This window comes from Hyperolius riggenbachi, chromosome 10, assembly GCF_040937935.1.
Source record: "Hyperolius riggenbachi isolate aHypRig1 chromosome 10, aHypRig1.pri, whole genome shotgun sequence".
Classification (NCBI taxonomy): domain Eukaryota; kingdom Metazoa; phylum Chordata; class Amphibia; order Anura; family Hyperoliidae; genus Hyperolius; species Hyperolius riggenbachi.
The window spans coordinates 61411181-61427609 of NC_090655.1; the positions used below are offsets into that span (position 1 = coordinate 61411181).

Below are 16429 nucleotides of genomic sequence, written 5' to 3' on the forward strand. Positions count from 1 at the left end.
AGCAGCAGCGTCAGTGGCTAACATTCCTCCCATAGCCACTGGCCGTGGACGCCTTGGGCGCCGCCCAGCAGGAGCATCTGCAACTCACGCTGCAGAGACACAGCAGCAGCAGCGTGTAGCACCTGCTCCCATTTTCCTCCAGCCGGGTCGGAAACGTCCCATTGAGGAAAAGGATGCAGACACTGTGGTGCAACTCATGACGGAGGATGAGCAGCCCGCCATCAGCTCTGCATCCGAGGCCTCCACCCTCACCACCACCACCACCACCACCCCTGTTCGCAGCAGCCGCCCAGCAGGGCCTGGGGAGGAGGCCAGTTCACCATCAGTTGGCGACCTGTCATTCAGCAGTCTTTTGACCCCAGGCATCATGAGTCAATTGTCTGCTGTTGTTGGCGATTTTGAGGAGGAGATGCTGATGGGCACTTTGGGGGATGAGGGATTGGACAGCAAGACTGTGGCGACAGTCAAGCAGCCCATCCATGCATCAGGAGAGGAGTTTGGGGGGTCCTCATCCCAGCAGGACATGTTTCAGGAGGGGGAGGATGATGATGACCCGGTGACAGACAGAGACTGGGTGCCACCACCTCCAGGGGATGTCGTCCTCAGCAGCTCTGAGGAGGAGGAGGAGGAGGATGCTCTTGTGGGCCTTGCAAGGAGGCGCATCATTGCAAGCATTGGCAGCAGCAGTAGGCAGGTCCCACAGCCTGCTGGTGTCTCATGCTCAGCAGCAGCAGCAGCAGCATCTGCCAGTACCACCACCAGCCGCACCCAAGCCCCCCCCCCAACCACCACAGGGAGACAGGCAGCAGCGCTTCCATGCCGTAGGGGGATGTTTAAGTCACCAATCTGGCGATATTTCACCATGCCCACTGTGTACAGCAAGTACGCCACTTGCAACCACTGTCAGCGGAAGTTGAGCAGAGGTGCAGACCCCTTAAAGTTCTGCACCAGCTCGCTCATCAACCACCTTGCGGCTAAACATTTCCACCAGCATGAGGAGTTCCAGAGGCTGAAGGCATCTGGTGCTGGCAGTGGCACCACACCCATCACTGCACAGCCTTCAGCAGCAGCAGCAGCAACAGCAGCCACCCGCCCTCCTGCTCCTCCAGCAGCACCAGCAGGAGTGCGGAAACGCACTGCTCCTCCCCCCTCTGCAACTCCTGCCGCCGACACTGAGGCCTGTTCTGGCAGCCAGTCCTCAGTGGCCTCCTCTGCTGTGTCTGCTGATTCCCGTGTCAGCAAAAGGCCACGCCAGAGCCTTTTGAGCGAGTCCTTCCAGGGGGTGGTTAGGGCTCTGCCTCCCAGCAGCCGTCGCGTGCGGCAGCTGAACGGCTTGCTGGCACGGGCCATGTGCTCCCAACTCCTGCCGTACACGCTCGTGCAGGAGGGGAGCGACATTCGTGCGCTGCTTGCTTGCGCAGCCCCAGACTGGCAGCTCCCCAGCAGACACTTCTTTGCCCGCAAGGCCATTCCTGCACTGCACCGCTTTGTGATGGCCAATGTGGAGCGAGGGCTGGAGCACGCGGTTGGTGAAAGGGTCCACGTCACCATGGACTCCTGGAGCAGCCGCTTCGGGACAGGCCGCTACCTGTCCTTCACTGTCCACTGGGTCAGCTTGGTGGAAGGGGGTGAGGATGGGAGAGCAGCAGCGGGCACAGCAGCAGCAGCAACACAGTGGGTGGTGCCACCCCGCAGGGTCAGGGGAACTGCAGCAGGTTCCTCCGATCCTCTGCCATCCTCCGGCACACCTGGCCAAACCCCCCGCCTCAGCAGCAGCGTGAAGGCCCGCCACTGCCAAGCGCTGCTGCACTTGGTCAGCCTTGGGAAGACCAAGCTGACGGCAACCCATGTGTTGGCCAAACTCCAGGAGCAGGAGAGGATTTGGCTGACCCCCAGAGGCCTCAGAGTCGGAGAGGTGGTGGCCGACAATGGGGCCAATCTGGTTGCCGCAATAGACAGGGGAAACCTGACCCACATCCCCTGTCTTGCCCACGTGCTGAACCTGGTGGTGCAGAAGTTCCTGCGCACCTACCAGGGGATGGGCGAACTGCTGGAAACGGCAAGGAATGTTGTGCGTCACTTCCGGCGCTCGGCTGCAGCCTGTGCGAGCCTGGAAGACGTGCAAAAGGAGCTGGATCTGCCACGCCATCGGCTGATCCTTGACGTTCCGACTCGCTGGAACTCCACCCTGGCGATGTTGGAGCGTCTGGTTGAACAGAGGCACGCTGTCAAACAGTACCTTGCCCTGGCCACTGTTTCCGCAGCTCAGAGAAGGGACAAGACCAGCAACATCCCGTCCATTGTCCCCGATGATGACTGGAGGCACATGCAGCAGGTGTGCTTTGTGCTGGCTCCCTTCCTGCAGGCCACAAACATGGTGAGCAGGGACCATGCTATGGTCTGCGAGTGGGTGCCCCTGGTTTCTCTGCTGAACAGGGCCCTCGATGCTTTGCTGGAACAGGGAGCGGCAGCCTTGGACCAGCAGGAGCGGCAACCAGCTGCGCAGTCCACCTCTGAGGGGGAGGAGGAGGAGGACTTGGTGGAGGTCCCTGACCTGGCTGCTGATGAGGGGGATCAGCACAGCGCAGCTGAGTTGGTGCGGGGGTGGAGAGAGGATGAGGCGGCAGAGGAGGAGGATGAGGACAGCACTGACGTCGATGTGCCAGCAGACGTGGCCCGCCTCTTCCCAATGGCAGCGCACATGCTGACGTGCCTGCGCAGGGACCCCAGGGTGATCCAGATGAAGCAGAGGGAGGACATCTGGATCAGCATGATGTTGGACCCACGCCTCAAGGGGAAGTTGAGCCAGTTCCTGCCGCCTGCAGGAGGAGACCCAGCGCAACAAATAAGGAGCTTGCAGCAGGCCCTTGTTGAGCGCTTGGAGGAAGGCTTCCCCCAGCCTTCCACCCCCACTGTCCAGCAGCCAGCACAGAGGCAGCAGCAGGTGCCTGCATCCAGCAGCAGCAAGCGCCCCACAGACCTGCTGTCTCTCAGCCACGAGCTCTACAGGACTGTAGAGGCTCCGGCAGCAGTGACTAGAGAGGAGATGCATGCAGCAGCATCCTCCTCCGGTCACAGCCAGCGCCTGACCCGCATGGTGGCTGACTACATGGGGTCGTACAGCGGGCTTGACAGCGATGCCCCTGTTGATCCCATGGAGTATTGGGTCAAGCGCATGGAGATCTGGAGCGAGCTGGCGCAGTACGCCCTGGAAGTGCTGTCCTGCCCCCCTTCCAGCGTGCTGTCCGAGCGCTGCTTCAGTGCAGCTGGTGGCGTGGTCACCGAGAAACGCTCACGTCTGTCTCACAAGTCTGTGGACAGACTGACGTTTCTCAAGATGAACCAGGCGTGGGTGGAAGGCGAGTTCCTGGCCCCTGTTGTCGGCGAGAGGGGGACATGAACTGGCTGCCGGAACCATCGTTAATGTGCCTTACCACCCCCTGGCTCCTGCTCACTAAGCCAGCCTGGTTCACTTTGACTATTACGTCGCCTGCAGCCACACATTTTACACCTACAGTGGGCTGCTGTGTACTGCCCTTCTGCTGTCTGTCTGTGTTTCCCACTGCCAGGGTACACAGAATTACCTTCTTCTGCTGCCACTCTGCCACCAGCTATTACGTCAAACAATAGCTATATTGGTTGCAAAACCAAAAAACCATAAAAAAAAAAAAAGGTTTAATTTTTCTGAGGTGCCCGGGTTGAAAACTGTGTTGTCCCAGTTGTGTATTGGACACAATGTGGGCTGCACGACCGCTGTCTGGGACCTCCTGTTGTGTTTATTTACAGCCCTGGTATCACCGCTAGGTACCAGGGCTATTATGTCACGCTGCCTACCTGCTGCCACACTCACACTACTCCTCCATACCTCCTCCTGCTGCTGCTGCTGCTGTCTGTCTGTGTTTCCCACTGCCAGGGTACACAGATGATTTACCTTCTGCTGCCACTCTGCCACCAGCTATTACGTCAAACAATAGCTGCTCGCCTACTCCTCCATTCCTCCTCCTGCTGCTGCTGTCTGTCTGTGTTTCCCACTGCCAGGGTACACAGAATTACCTTCTTCTGCTGCCACTCTGCCACCAGCTATTACGTCAAACAATAGCTATATTGGTTGCAAAACCAAAACCAAACAAACCATTAAAAAAAAAAAAAAGGTTTAATTTTTCTGAGGTGCCCGGGTTGAAAACTGTGTTGTCCCAGTTGTGTATTGGACACAATGTGGGCTGCACGACCGCTGTCTGGGACCTCCTGTTGTGTTTATTTACAGCCCTGGTATCACCGCTAGGTACCAGGGCTATTATGTCACGCTGCCTACCTGCTGCCACACTCACACTGCTCCTCCATACCTCCTCCTGCTGCTGCTGCTGCTGTCTGTCTGTGTTTCCCACTGCCAGGGTACACAGATGATTTACCTTCTGCTGCCACTCTGCCACCAGCTATTACGTCAAACAATAGCTGCTCGCCTACTCCTCCATTCCTCCTCCTGCTGCTGCTGTCTGTCTGTGTTTCCCACTGCCAGGGTACACAGAATTACCTTCTTCTGCTGCCACTCTGCCACCAGCTATTACGTCAAACAATAGCTATATTGGTTGCAAAACCAAAACCAAACCAACCATTAAAAAAAAAAAAAAGGTTTAATTTTTCTGAGGTGCCCGGGTTGAAAACTGTGTTGTCCCAGTTGTGTATTGGACACAATGTGGGCTGCACGACCGCTGTCTGGGACCTCCTGTTGTGTTTATTTACAGCCCTGGTATCACCGCTAGGTACCAGGGCTATTATGTCACGCTGCCTACCTGCTGCCACACTCACACTGCTCCTCCATACCTCCTCCTGCTGCTGCTGCTGCTGTCTGTCTGTGTTTCCCACTGCCAGGGTACACAGATGATTTACCTTCTGCTGCCACTCTGCCACCAGCTATTACGTCAAACAATAGCTGCTCGCCTACTCCTCCATTCCTCCTCCTGCTGCTGCTGTCTGTCTGTGTTTCCCACTGCCAGGGTACACAGAATTACCTTCTGCTGCCACTCTGCCACCAGCTATTACGTCAAACAATAGCTATATTGGTTGCAAAACCAAAACCAAACAAACCATTAAAAAAAAAAAAAAAGTTTAATTTTTCTGAGGTGCCCGGGTTGAAAACTGTGTTGTCCCAGTTGTGTATTGGACACAATGTGGGCTGCACGACCGCTGTCTGGGACCTCCTGTTGTGTTTATTTACAGCCCTGGTATCACCGCTAGGTACCAGGGCTATTATGTCACGGCGAGCTGCCTGCCTCATTGACTGCCTGCTGCCACACACTCATCCTCCTCCTCCTGCTGCTGAATTTACCTCCTGCTGTCTTTGTGTTTCCACTGCCAGGGAGCACATACAATGGCGCTTCCAACATGCGTGCGCCCACCAGCTATTTGTTACGCTCAAAAATAGCTGCATTTCTTTAAAAAAAAAATTGAAAAGAGAAATACGTGAAGAAGAAGAAGACGATATTGAAAAAGAAGGAGAAGGAGAAGATGAAGATGAAGAAGAAGATGAAGAAGATGATGAAGAAGAAGATGAAGAAGATGAAGAAGATGAAGAAGAAGAAGATGAAGAAGAAGAAGATGAAGAAGAAGATGAAGAAGAAGAAGATGAAGAAGATGAAGATGAAGATGAAGAAGAAGAAGATGAAGAAGAAGAAGATGATGAAGAAGACAATATAGAAGAAGAAGAAGAAGATATAGAAGAAGAAGATCTAGAAGAAGAAGAAGAAAGATAAAGAAGAAGAAGAACAAGTATATACAGTAACACTACTGAACAAAATTAAGGACACAACTTCTCTTTCCACATTTTTTTTTAAAGGAACATCCCCACATAATCACTTGCTGTTGTTACTTGGAAAAAAAGATGTTTCTTGCATCATTCACCCTCAAAACAAGTGTTGGAAGCTATTTAAGGCCAATTCGAATAGTCAGCTCGAATAGTGAGCTCGAATACCGACTCGAATAGTGAGCTCGAAGTCCGAGGTCGAATCGAATAGTAAAAATTATTCGACTCGAATATTCGACTGACCTCGAATAATTTACTATTCGAATTCGACCAAACTCGAATTTTAAAAAGGGGTATTTGAGCATCACTATGTTCCATGCTTGCCAAACTTTTAAACCTTTAAACAATCTATTCATGCAGTACATAGCCATGGAGCTGCCATTCCTGTGACTGACCAATAAAAATGGGTTTTTCGTGACTCCTTTTAATGAGTTTTGTCTATTGGCTGAGGCCAGAATCTTTGCTTTTAGGAGTTTATATAACTAAATGTTTAATTAATTAAAAATGTAGCGTATTGCCAGCTTTATGCCTTGTGTACATGCACTTGGCTTTCAGCAGAGTCGCACGCTTACATGGCAACCTCAAATCCCCCATGATGGTCAGTGAGAGATACAGTCTACTGGTTCATCTCATCCATGTACATTTCCCCCATACCCCTCCTACTTCATTATCTGTCACAGGTTGTCCTTCCGCCCCCCTCTTGAGCTAGAGTATGCATCAATAGCCTGTAGGCTAGTGCATGTCTGTACAGAACAGTCTAGTCCTGGTCCATGCCGGTGATAGTAATTGTGCGGTTGATTGCACCTTTGGGTTTGGCTACCAAGCAGCCACTCTTCTGTGGGGGCAAGGCCAACATTTCTTTGCTATATAGTACAACTGAATGGGGACATAGGTTGACAGGCTATGTAAGGCTCGGTGCCCATTTGAGCGGATGCAAGACGGGCACAGTAAGCAGATGTGCTCTGTCCATTTTGCATCTGCCCTGCATCCGTCCAAAGGGATCACCACTTCCCACCACCCATCGCCATTTCTCGGTCCGTGTACTCAGCCCGGAGGCCAGCAGAAGCATGGGGCTCTCCATAGGCTGCATTAGACTAATTCTCCCTAGCAACGGAGAATTTTCATTTGTCAACCATGAACCAATGAGAATTCTCCCTGTTGTTGATGATTCTTATTGGTCTTTTGCAGCCCAATAGAGATTGTCATGCTTCTGCCGGCCACCAGTCCAAGAGGCGGGACATGTAGCCGGGGCAGATATGCTACCCCCATAGGCTATATTATGAGGTAATGTATCCGCCTGCCCGGGATTATCACGGAGGGCACAGAAGTGTGGCCTGCTTACTGCAACAGATCTGCTGCAGAGTGACAAATGTGAACAGCTCCTATCTATCACTGTCAGTTTAGCAGTGAACAGACAAGAAATGTCTGAAAGGTCTCCTCTCTATTCAACTGGGAGCACAGCCTTATGCATGGTGAAAAAAAAATGTTGCATTTAATGTAAGGTGGGTAGGTGCTACTCATTACGATGTACATAAATGGGTACAACATGGTAGAAGCACCGTGCCGCCTCCATCCAGGGCCGGGCCGAGGCATAGGCTGGAGAGGCTCCAGCCTCAGGAAAAAATAAGAAAAGGGGATACATAGCAGTGACTGCAAGCCAGATAACTAGATATTAAGGTGTTGGGGAGGTTGTGGGCCCTGTGGCGCCTCTTAGTCTAATAGCAATCAGTGTGTGACTGCTGGGGTGGGAGGGATGGAGGGGCGCACTTTGGTGTCTCAGCCTTGTGTGCTGGAGGACCTCGTCCCTGCTCTGCCTCCATCCATAATCACCTCCAACAGTGAACAGAGATAAGTAAGCTAAAATAATGTTTCCCATTAATATTTGCAGGTATGTATATGGCTGAACTAAGGGTGCTTTTTTTCCCCTTTCATTAATACAGCCATATCAATCCCTGCCATGTACTGATGAGGGCCAAAGGCCCGAAACAGGCTGTCTACATGTGGGGTTGGCGTGGCTGTGTAATATTTAAAGCTAATGGCTTGTTATACACCAGCAGTTCTGGATGCTTGTCTGGCTTATAGGGGCGGAAAGAGATAATTTGCATATTCAGTAGTGGGGCATTGCGGGTGGCCACAAATGTTCATTTATAGCGGAATTCTTCCAAATTTCCCTCTTAAGAAGGCAAATTTCACCAAGCATTAATTAAAGAGGAACTGACAAAATAACAGTATATAAAATTTTATTTTTTATTTTATTTTTTTTTTACACATTTATAAATGATTTAGTCAGTGTTTGGCCATTGTAAAATCTGTCCTCTCCCCGATTTAGATTCTGAATCACCGCGATTTGCGTAAATCGCCCAAATGAGAACGGGCCCATAGACTTATTACCCCAGCGCATTAAAAAGCACTAGCGTTTGAGCGTTTTGCAGAAATCGCCGGCAAAAGTGTGAATGGGCCCTAACACTACCAGAGGACAATCCCCTGGCAGCAACAAGTGTACAAACCTGCGAATTCAGAAGCGCAGAGATCATACCAACAGAGCCTCCAAGGTACAGAGAACACCGTAATATCCCTGACCAACCTTTCAGCAATGAAGCATTCTAATAAAACTCCCGACTGGAGATCAGAAGAGAATGCCAAATTAATGCACATTTGCATCCAATGGCTTTTTCAATTGATCTATTTACTTATTTATTTATTTTACGAGTTGCAGAGGGTTTCTTGTTCCCGTCACAGAATATCGATCAGTCCTCTGCACATCTCTACTATCAGCCTGATGTAAAGAAAACAGTCAATATTTACCAGCACATCTGCTTACTTAAAAAACAATAAACCGGTAATTTATCAGTGATTTCTGATTGATGGAAGCTGGAGGTTGGAGCAACAGGCAGAGAAATCGTAATAAATCCAGGCAAGGTATGAAGAACCTTATAAAGTAGAGCCTAATGTTTACAAGTAATCTTCAAACCTGACAAAGGTCGCCAACCCCCTCCTGCTTATCTACCACTGAAATAACACTGGTTGGCTTTTTGGATTTACCAAAGTCAGGAAAAGCAAGCTGTGGGCAATCCCAAGATAAGAGTTCTGTCTTCTGAGGACTGAGGGAGAAATCAATCCAGTTCAAACTAGACTCTCACTTTCAAAGTGAGAGTCTAGTTTACACACTGATTTTCATCACTAGGGGTATCAGGTCCAGACGAGCACAGGAGTGGGAAAACTGGACAACCAGGGAATACTGGGGAGGGGGAGGGGGGGGCAACAATGACCGACTAGATGACCAGAGAATCCTGTTGAAGGGGATACCCACTAAATGACCAGGGAATACTATGGAGGGGGAGACCCACTAGATGACCAGGGAATACCAGTGTTCTCTCTGGGCTCTTTCAGACGGATGCTCCACCCGGCTAACTTTGGTGAGCACCCGGCTGTCATCGGTTTGCCTCCTAATCCTCCTCCTATGCCCTAAGCAGAGGTGCGCAGAGAAGCGCCGGCCCTGCATTCCCTCTGTTGTGCCCCACCCAGCTACTTTTTCATGCCACCCAGCTGGAGAAAAAATTCTGGGGAGAGCACTGTAATACTATAGTTTGACCCACTAAATGACCAGGGATTCTATTGGGGGGGGGGGGGTGTCACTAGACTACCAAGAAACACTTTGGGGGGGATGAGGGGACCACTAGGCTTTCAGGGGATAATGGTGGGGGGGGGGGGGGGGGACACTAGGTTACCAGACAATATTGGATAGGAGGGGGCACAAGACGACCAGGGAATACTGTGGGAGGAGAGGATTGCCAGACAACATCAGGCCACCCAGGCCAGGCAGTACAGCATGCAGGCCAGGTAACTCTACCTAGTTACGTTTAGGCTGCTTACACACTAAGACGTGCGCCTGTAACGCTCCCCCAACGCACAGCAATGTAACACAAGTGGGCTGTTCACACAGCCCACGTTGCGTTACATGTAACGCTGCACATTCTGCCGAAAGTGCAGCATGCTACGGCGTTAGAGCGGCTATAGCCGCTTTAGACTGTTTGCACATGCTCAGTGGGGGGCGGAGAGGAGGCGGGGAGATGCAGCTACAGTAGCCGCGCACATGGCTACTTAATATTCACTGCACTGGCGGCCGCTAATTGGCCGGCGGGACCACGTGATGCGGAGTGTCTCGCTCCGCATCACGTGGTCCCGCCGGCCAATCAGCGCCACTCTGGGAGACCTTATACGGATAGAGCCGCCTAACGCGGCTCACTCTACCGTCCTCTCCCGCACCACCATACGTTGCATTAGGTGCACTTTATGCGACCTTAACGTAGCACCTAATGCAACGTATGGTGGTGCGGGAGAGGACGGTAGAGTGAGCTGGTAGTGTACTCTAAGGCTACTTGCACACCAGTACACTACCTGTTTATAGAGGCGTTTCTAGGGTCCTAGATCCAGGGCACTTTTGGGCATTCCAGCCAAAAAATGGGTGTGGCACCAGAATGTGGGTGTTGCCATGGATGGAGCCAAATTTACTTAAACTTAAGGTGGATCCGAGATAAATTTTTACTCATTGCATAATTGTGTTTCTTTTATATAGTTTGTAGGGCATTCCTCAAGCCAAATACTTTTTTTGTTTTGTTTTAAGGCCCCGTTCACACTTCAGCGTTTTGCTGGCGATTTCGGCAAAATGCTCAAACGTTAGCGCTTTTGAAAGCGCTAGTGTAATAAAACCCTATGGGCCCGTTCTTACTTGGGCGATTTGCGCTAATTGCCAGAAATTGCCCGAAATCGCAAAACGCAAACGCGTAGCCTGCACCATTTTCAAGCGATTTCCCGGCGATCGTGTTTCAGTACTATAGAAGTGCTAAATGCGATCACGGAGAAATCGCTGCACTGTGCAGTGATTTTTTCACGTGAAATCGCGGAAAAATCACTCCAGCAAAAATTGCCGGCGTTTTGCGTTTCTAAGTGTGAATGGGGCCTAATACTCTAATTCCATATAAACTAAACATGCCTCACCCACAGCTCCTTTTGTGCCTTGGCACTGTAGCAAGGGCTTATGGGAGCTCAGTCTGGGCAGGAGGAGGTTACTGCCCATTGATTTCAGAGGCAGAGGGGAGAGGGGAGGAGGAGAGGGGACTGAATTTACACACAGGCAAGCTGATAGCATCTCCAGCCCTCAGTCTGTGAGACCTGAAACACACCAGAGGAGTTTTTCTGAGCGTTTTGAGTTTTTAAATCTGCTGCTAAGGTTATCCTATGTGTCTGTGCACACTGGAGCAATGAGGTTTTGTAAAAAACCCCATAGCATTACATTGGGAAGAGCTTTTGAAACCTCTAAAAGCTCTTCCCAATGTAATGCTATGGGGTTTTTTACAAAACCTCATTGCTCCAGTGTGCACAGACACATAGGATAACATTAGCAGCAGATTTAAAAACTCAAAACGCTCAGAAAAACTCCTCTGGTGTGTTTCAGGCCTGACAATGTGACAAACAGAACATGGCTGCCCTCATTGTATCACAGGAATAAATAATCCTAAACTTTTGAAGCTGTTTGCAGCTAGATATGCTGTGTAAACTATCTAAACTTTAGATAAGATATATAGACAAGTTACTTGTTATAGTTAGTTTTTCATCTCAGATCCGCTTTAAAAGAGGTCTAAGTAGGCCCCTCTCCATATTAATCCCCCCCCCCCCCAAAAAAAAACAACAACACAAAACCACTAGGGGGAGAAGCCCAAAAGAGAAGATGTTCTGGACTCTCCCTGGGGGACATCCGCGGCACCCCAGAAAAGATCTGTGGCACATGCCACTGATCTTTGGGGCTAGCAACACCCCTGCGAGAGAGAGAGAGAGGTAAGAATGAGAGTGAGTGAGTGAGTGAGTGAGTGAGTGAGTGAGTGAGTGTGTGTGTGTGTGTGTGTGTGTGTGTGTGTGTGTGTGTGTGTGTGTGTGTGTGTGTGTGTGTGTGTGTGTGTGTTGCTGGGAAGGCCTGCTTACACTGCTGCTGAGTTCATGTACATGTGGCTCCACCTATGACCACGCCCATGTTCTGTTGTATGGCCCTGCCCCATCCGAACACCTCTGTTGAGAACCATATAGTGTGTGTACAAGATGTAAGAATTCTCCTGAGTTTCACCCCTCCCCTCGCCACCCTCAGTTAAGCCAGTTGGCCCGACTCATTCTGTTTTCTGTTTGAATGAATCGGGGCATAATCAGAGAAACAGATCAGCTATAAGATCAGCCAAATTATCAAGACACCTTCAGAAGCTGCTTCTCATTGTTCAGGCAGCAGAGGTGTGAATAAAGATTCTGAAAATTCACCTAAACCCACTCCATTATTATCAATAGCAGATAATCTGTTTTTAGCAATATTTCAAAAACATATTATAAGCAAGAAATAAAAATATTTAAAGAATAATTGCAGTAACTGATACAAAAGGAATATTTTTTATTTGCATATCCGGATTTGTTTCCCTCTCCTTTAAATGTGCAGGCAGGACATGTGACACTAGAGGCATTCTATCCCTCTTGGACTCAGTACAGCTGTACATGTGACTGTTACAACGTATCTCTTTCATTGTCAACCAGCATTGTCCCAGCCACAAGTCTTTTGTTCTGCTTTCTATTGTAAATACGTGCTGTTGCTTTAAATCAAATGGTGACGTCGGCAACTGAGAACCATCCACACCCGCCCACCAAGCTGCGAGCCCAGCAACCAGTGACATCAGACAGACAGCTCACTTCTCATTGGAGAGTAATGGTCACTGAGCCAGCCCCCTTTTAATCGGGCCAGCCAATGCAAAGGCACCGTCTGTCTCCATGTGAAAAGCATGTGAGTGCCCAGCCAGGAAGTGTTGGAGATGGTGTTGCCTGGTGCACCTGACTGGTGAGGGGGAATTGTGTACTATTATCTGACCTGATAATACATTTCCCTCTGTCGAACTGGACAGATCAGCATTACCATACGCAACAAATGTAGCAGATCACAAAGTTTACAAACAAAAGTGTCTAAACAATCAACAAAACTTTTCCTGTAAAATGTATTTAGTGACTGTAAACACCCAACAAACTGAAAACTACACCTGTAATTGCATCACTGTGTAAACCCCCTACAAACAAATGCAAAGCATAGCATTAGGCAAAACAATGCAAAAAGCTGATGTATGGGGAAAAAAAGTTTGCAAATCAAACACTGTAGAAAATTAACCAAAACAAGGACATAAAAGCAAACACAAAACAAAACACACAACATTAGCGTATCGGAAAGATATGCAGAGAGGTTACTTAGCACAGAAAAGGATTGAGGAGTTGAATAGAGAATTCAACTTTTGATGGAAGATTGAAAGTAGAACACACAATAACAAGTTATAACACAAATACACATATTTTTTTTCCTAAACACAAAAGAACATAAACAGACTTAATTGCAAATGATGCTGATTTTGCAAACAAATGTAGATAGACGGTACAAAACTTGTACTGCACATATGAGTGGAAAAATGCTAGTTTTTATTACAAAACAGGCGCACATTTGCAACCCCCCCCCCCCAAAAAAAAACCACATCAAATTGTAGTTTGCTGCAGGGTTTTTTTTTTTTGGGGGGGGGGGAGATTTGCAGCACGTGGAACAGTGCAAAGCTGAGCACATGCCACAGTGTGACACTACAAATATAAAAGATAGAAAAGGCAGCCCAAAAAGAGAAAGTGCCAGTTTTTGGAAGACCGAGAGGAGTGAATGGTGGGCCAGTTCAGCAGGAGACAATTAAAGCTGCCTCCATTGTACGCCACAGACAGACAAACCTTTTGTGCTATTGTCAGGCAGTGCAGCTGCCCCGCACACAGGGCAGGGAGGGGAGAGGGGGGCAGATGTCTGCCCCTGGTACAGGAGGGGTTAAATTACACCTGCAAACGTCTCTTCTGTGCCCAGCCCTCCAGGGGCGTCGTCAGGACACACTTTCTGTAAAGTTTTCATGGCTAACTTTTACTGAGCAGGTTGCAAAACCAGGGGAAGATAAACTAGCATGGTACGTGACAGGTGCACTTTAACAGATGCTACACCTCCCCACCCCAAGGCCACTTGCAGCACTGTGCATTGAAGCCTCTGTCGTGTGGCACCTGCGACCTAGGGACAAATGGTACCCTACCTCTTGCAGGGCAGCAGGGGTCCAGGATGATGGCAGATAACTCAGCCTGCAATGACCTCTTATCTGCCAGTTAATCCCTAGTAGTTCCTTGCACTGTCCTCTGATGCCATCTGCCTGTTGGCTTGGCTGAACTAATCTGGGTGCCATCTGCCCCTAACATGGTGTCACTGGCTGGAAGATGGTAGAGGTGGCTAGAGGACTCCTGTGTGCCAGTAAGGCCCAAGTGGTCCACTTCTCCAACCTTGGGTGCCACACTGGCATCAATACCTGCCATTGGGTTGCCAGGTGGCAAAGGGGACAACCTGAACAACCATGGGGTTGAATTCTCATCTGATGACTGCCCTGACCCCTGCTACCATCTACCCCTGGCACGGGTGCTAATGACCATGCCACATGGGCACAACCAGGGGAGAGGGGTGGAAGGGGAGGGGGCACAATAGCTCTTTGTGGTCTACAGACCACTTATCTGGCCTGGCATCCCACCCCATAGGCCTACACAATGCCTGCTGATGCCCCCCCAGTCTTTGTTCTCATAGCCCTGATAATCACATGTGCAAAGTGGGACACTGTGCATGTGACATGATGACACACGTACAGTCTAGCAGGGACAATGCATAGGACGGGCTATAGACAGTAAGCACATTTTCTGCTCTATTCTCTTTATATACCCACACACATTACAATCAAATCGCCAGTTCTATTAAAACCTCACCAGCATGTGAACGCAAAACAACATAATCATCATGTAAAGGCAGCCAGTAACATATACACGGACATGAGCTCTGCACATACATGTGAAATAATAAAAACATATACTAACGTGTACTGCATGATTAGTCAGTTCATGAACTACCTTATAGAAAGCATCGTACACTTAATGGAAAGCACGTGCAACTATCACCCAACAAGAGCAATGCATGTATATTGTACAGGATGCCACATGTACATAGTATATAGTTACCACCCCCCATGTGTACTAAACACACGTGTACAGAAGTGCAGATACGCCACATACATGGACAGGACACATATCTGACACACACGTAGAGGAGATATGTATAATAAATAAGAATTGCATGTTAGGAATACATATATTATATACATACATGTGCACAAAGCACACGTGATAATTGCACAGGAGCAGCAAACATGATTTGCACACAGACGTATATAAAAGTGCCCATATGATTAGTGGGGTACAGTTGATGTGCCAGCAGCTCTGCCACTTATGGGGGGGGGGGGGGGGGGTCTTTGTCTAGACAGCACAGAGAGAGAGCTCCAGGTTCCTCTAATTCCTTGGCATGAACAGACTGACCCCCACAGGCAGCCCTCCTGGTGCCCAGACTGCCCCCCTCCCCCGCCCTGTCTGTCTGCCATCACAATGGGCCTCAGTGCTCCCAGACCCTCTTTGTCTGCCCACATCCCCCCAACCTCCCCATATACCCCGGGGAGCACTTACTTTTCCTCTCCTGGTCCACCCTCTCCAGGTAGCTGGCCGCCTCCAGCAGGACCTGCACATTGTCCAGGAAGGTGGTGAGGTTGTGCCCCATGGCATCGCTGCCCTCTACGTTCAGCAGGTCGCTAAGGGGGCACCTGGGCATCTGGAGGGCATCGGGGCTGGTGTCCATGCTGTAATCCTCTTTGGGGGCTCCTCTCACCATGTCTGTTGAGGATGCTGTGTTGTGTGGAGCTCAGCTTGTCCTGAGGATCTCTCCAGATACTTTATCTGCTGCTGGGCACCACGGCTCCGGGCTGGTCCTAGCGCCTCCCACTCCTGACACAAGAGAGTCACTACCGCCACTCCACTGTCTACAGCCGCCCAAATCTCAGCCTAGCAACCCAATAGGAGGCCATGGCAGAGGTCTGCTGTCATTGGTCCGTCCAGCCAGCCTCCTTATCCTCCCAGCTCATGTGGCTGTGTGATACTTCAGCCTTCTGCCAGCAAAGGGTTAATAAACCACAACTGAAAACTTTCTAAGATCTCTCTCCTACTTCATGTAAACTTTTTGTTTTATGGTTACTCAGAACTGGGTGCTTTGTAGCCTCCATACAGTGAAGGGGTTAATGCTGAGTTTTAAAAAGTTTTAGCAATGGTGTGAACTTTCTGCAGGTTGTGATGAATAGGCTAGAATAGTGTATTGTAAACCTGTTATGTGATAGACTCAATTCACATCCAGGCTCTGTGCCCATGGGGTCCGGGGATGTCCGCAAAGATTTTGCCAAATTCTAGATTTCACATTGGAATTTAGCTATATTTGGATGAATTATTATTATTTAGTATTTATATAGTGCCGACATCTTCCGCAGCGCTGTACAGAATATGGGCTAGATCACACCAAAATTTGCTAAGCGTAATCGCAATTTTTGTAGCGATTTTCAGTAGTGATCCTGGGCATGTGTCTAACGATTTTCTTTTTATGCCTAGCGATTTTGGAGCATTTGGGTGCAATGAATTTGTAGTTCTTGTACACTTTGATCTGCAAGTGCTGCAACAGCTTTGGGA

General features: G+C 49.5%; 1 protein-coding gene across 1 annotated transcript in view; it reads right to left on the reverse strand.

Moving 5' to 3' along the window:
- The window catches only part of MXI1 (MAX interactor 1, dimerization protein), a 62696-nt gene extending 47004 nt beyond the window's left edge, over window positions 1-15692 (reverse strand). Inside the window, exon 1 of the mRNA XM_068257996.1 lies at window positions 15386-15692. Within this exon, the coding sequence (XP_068114097.1) occupies window positions 15386-15587 (202 nt within the window). The 5' untranslated portion in view covers window positions 15588-15692. The remainder of the gene's footprint in view (window positions 1-15385) is intronic.
- Between the last annotated feature and the right edge of the window lie 737 nt (window positions 15693-16429).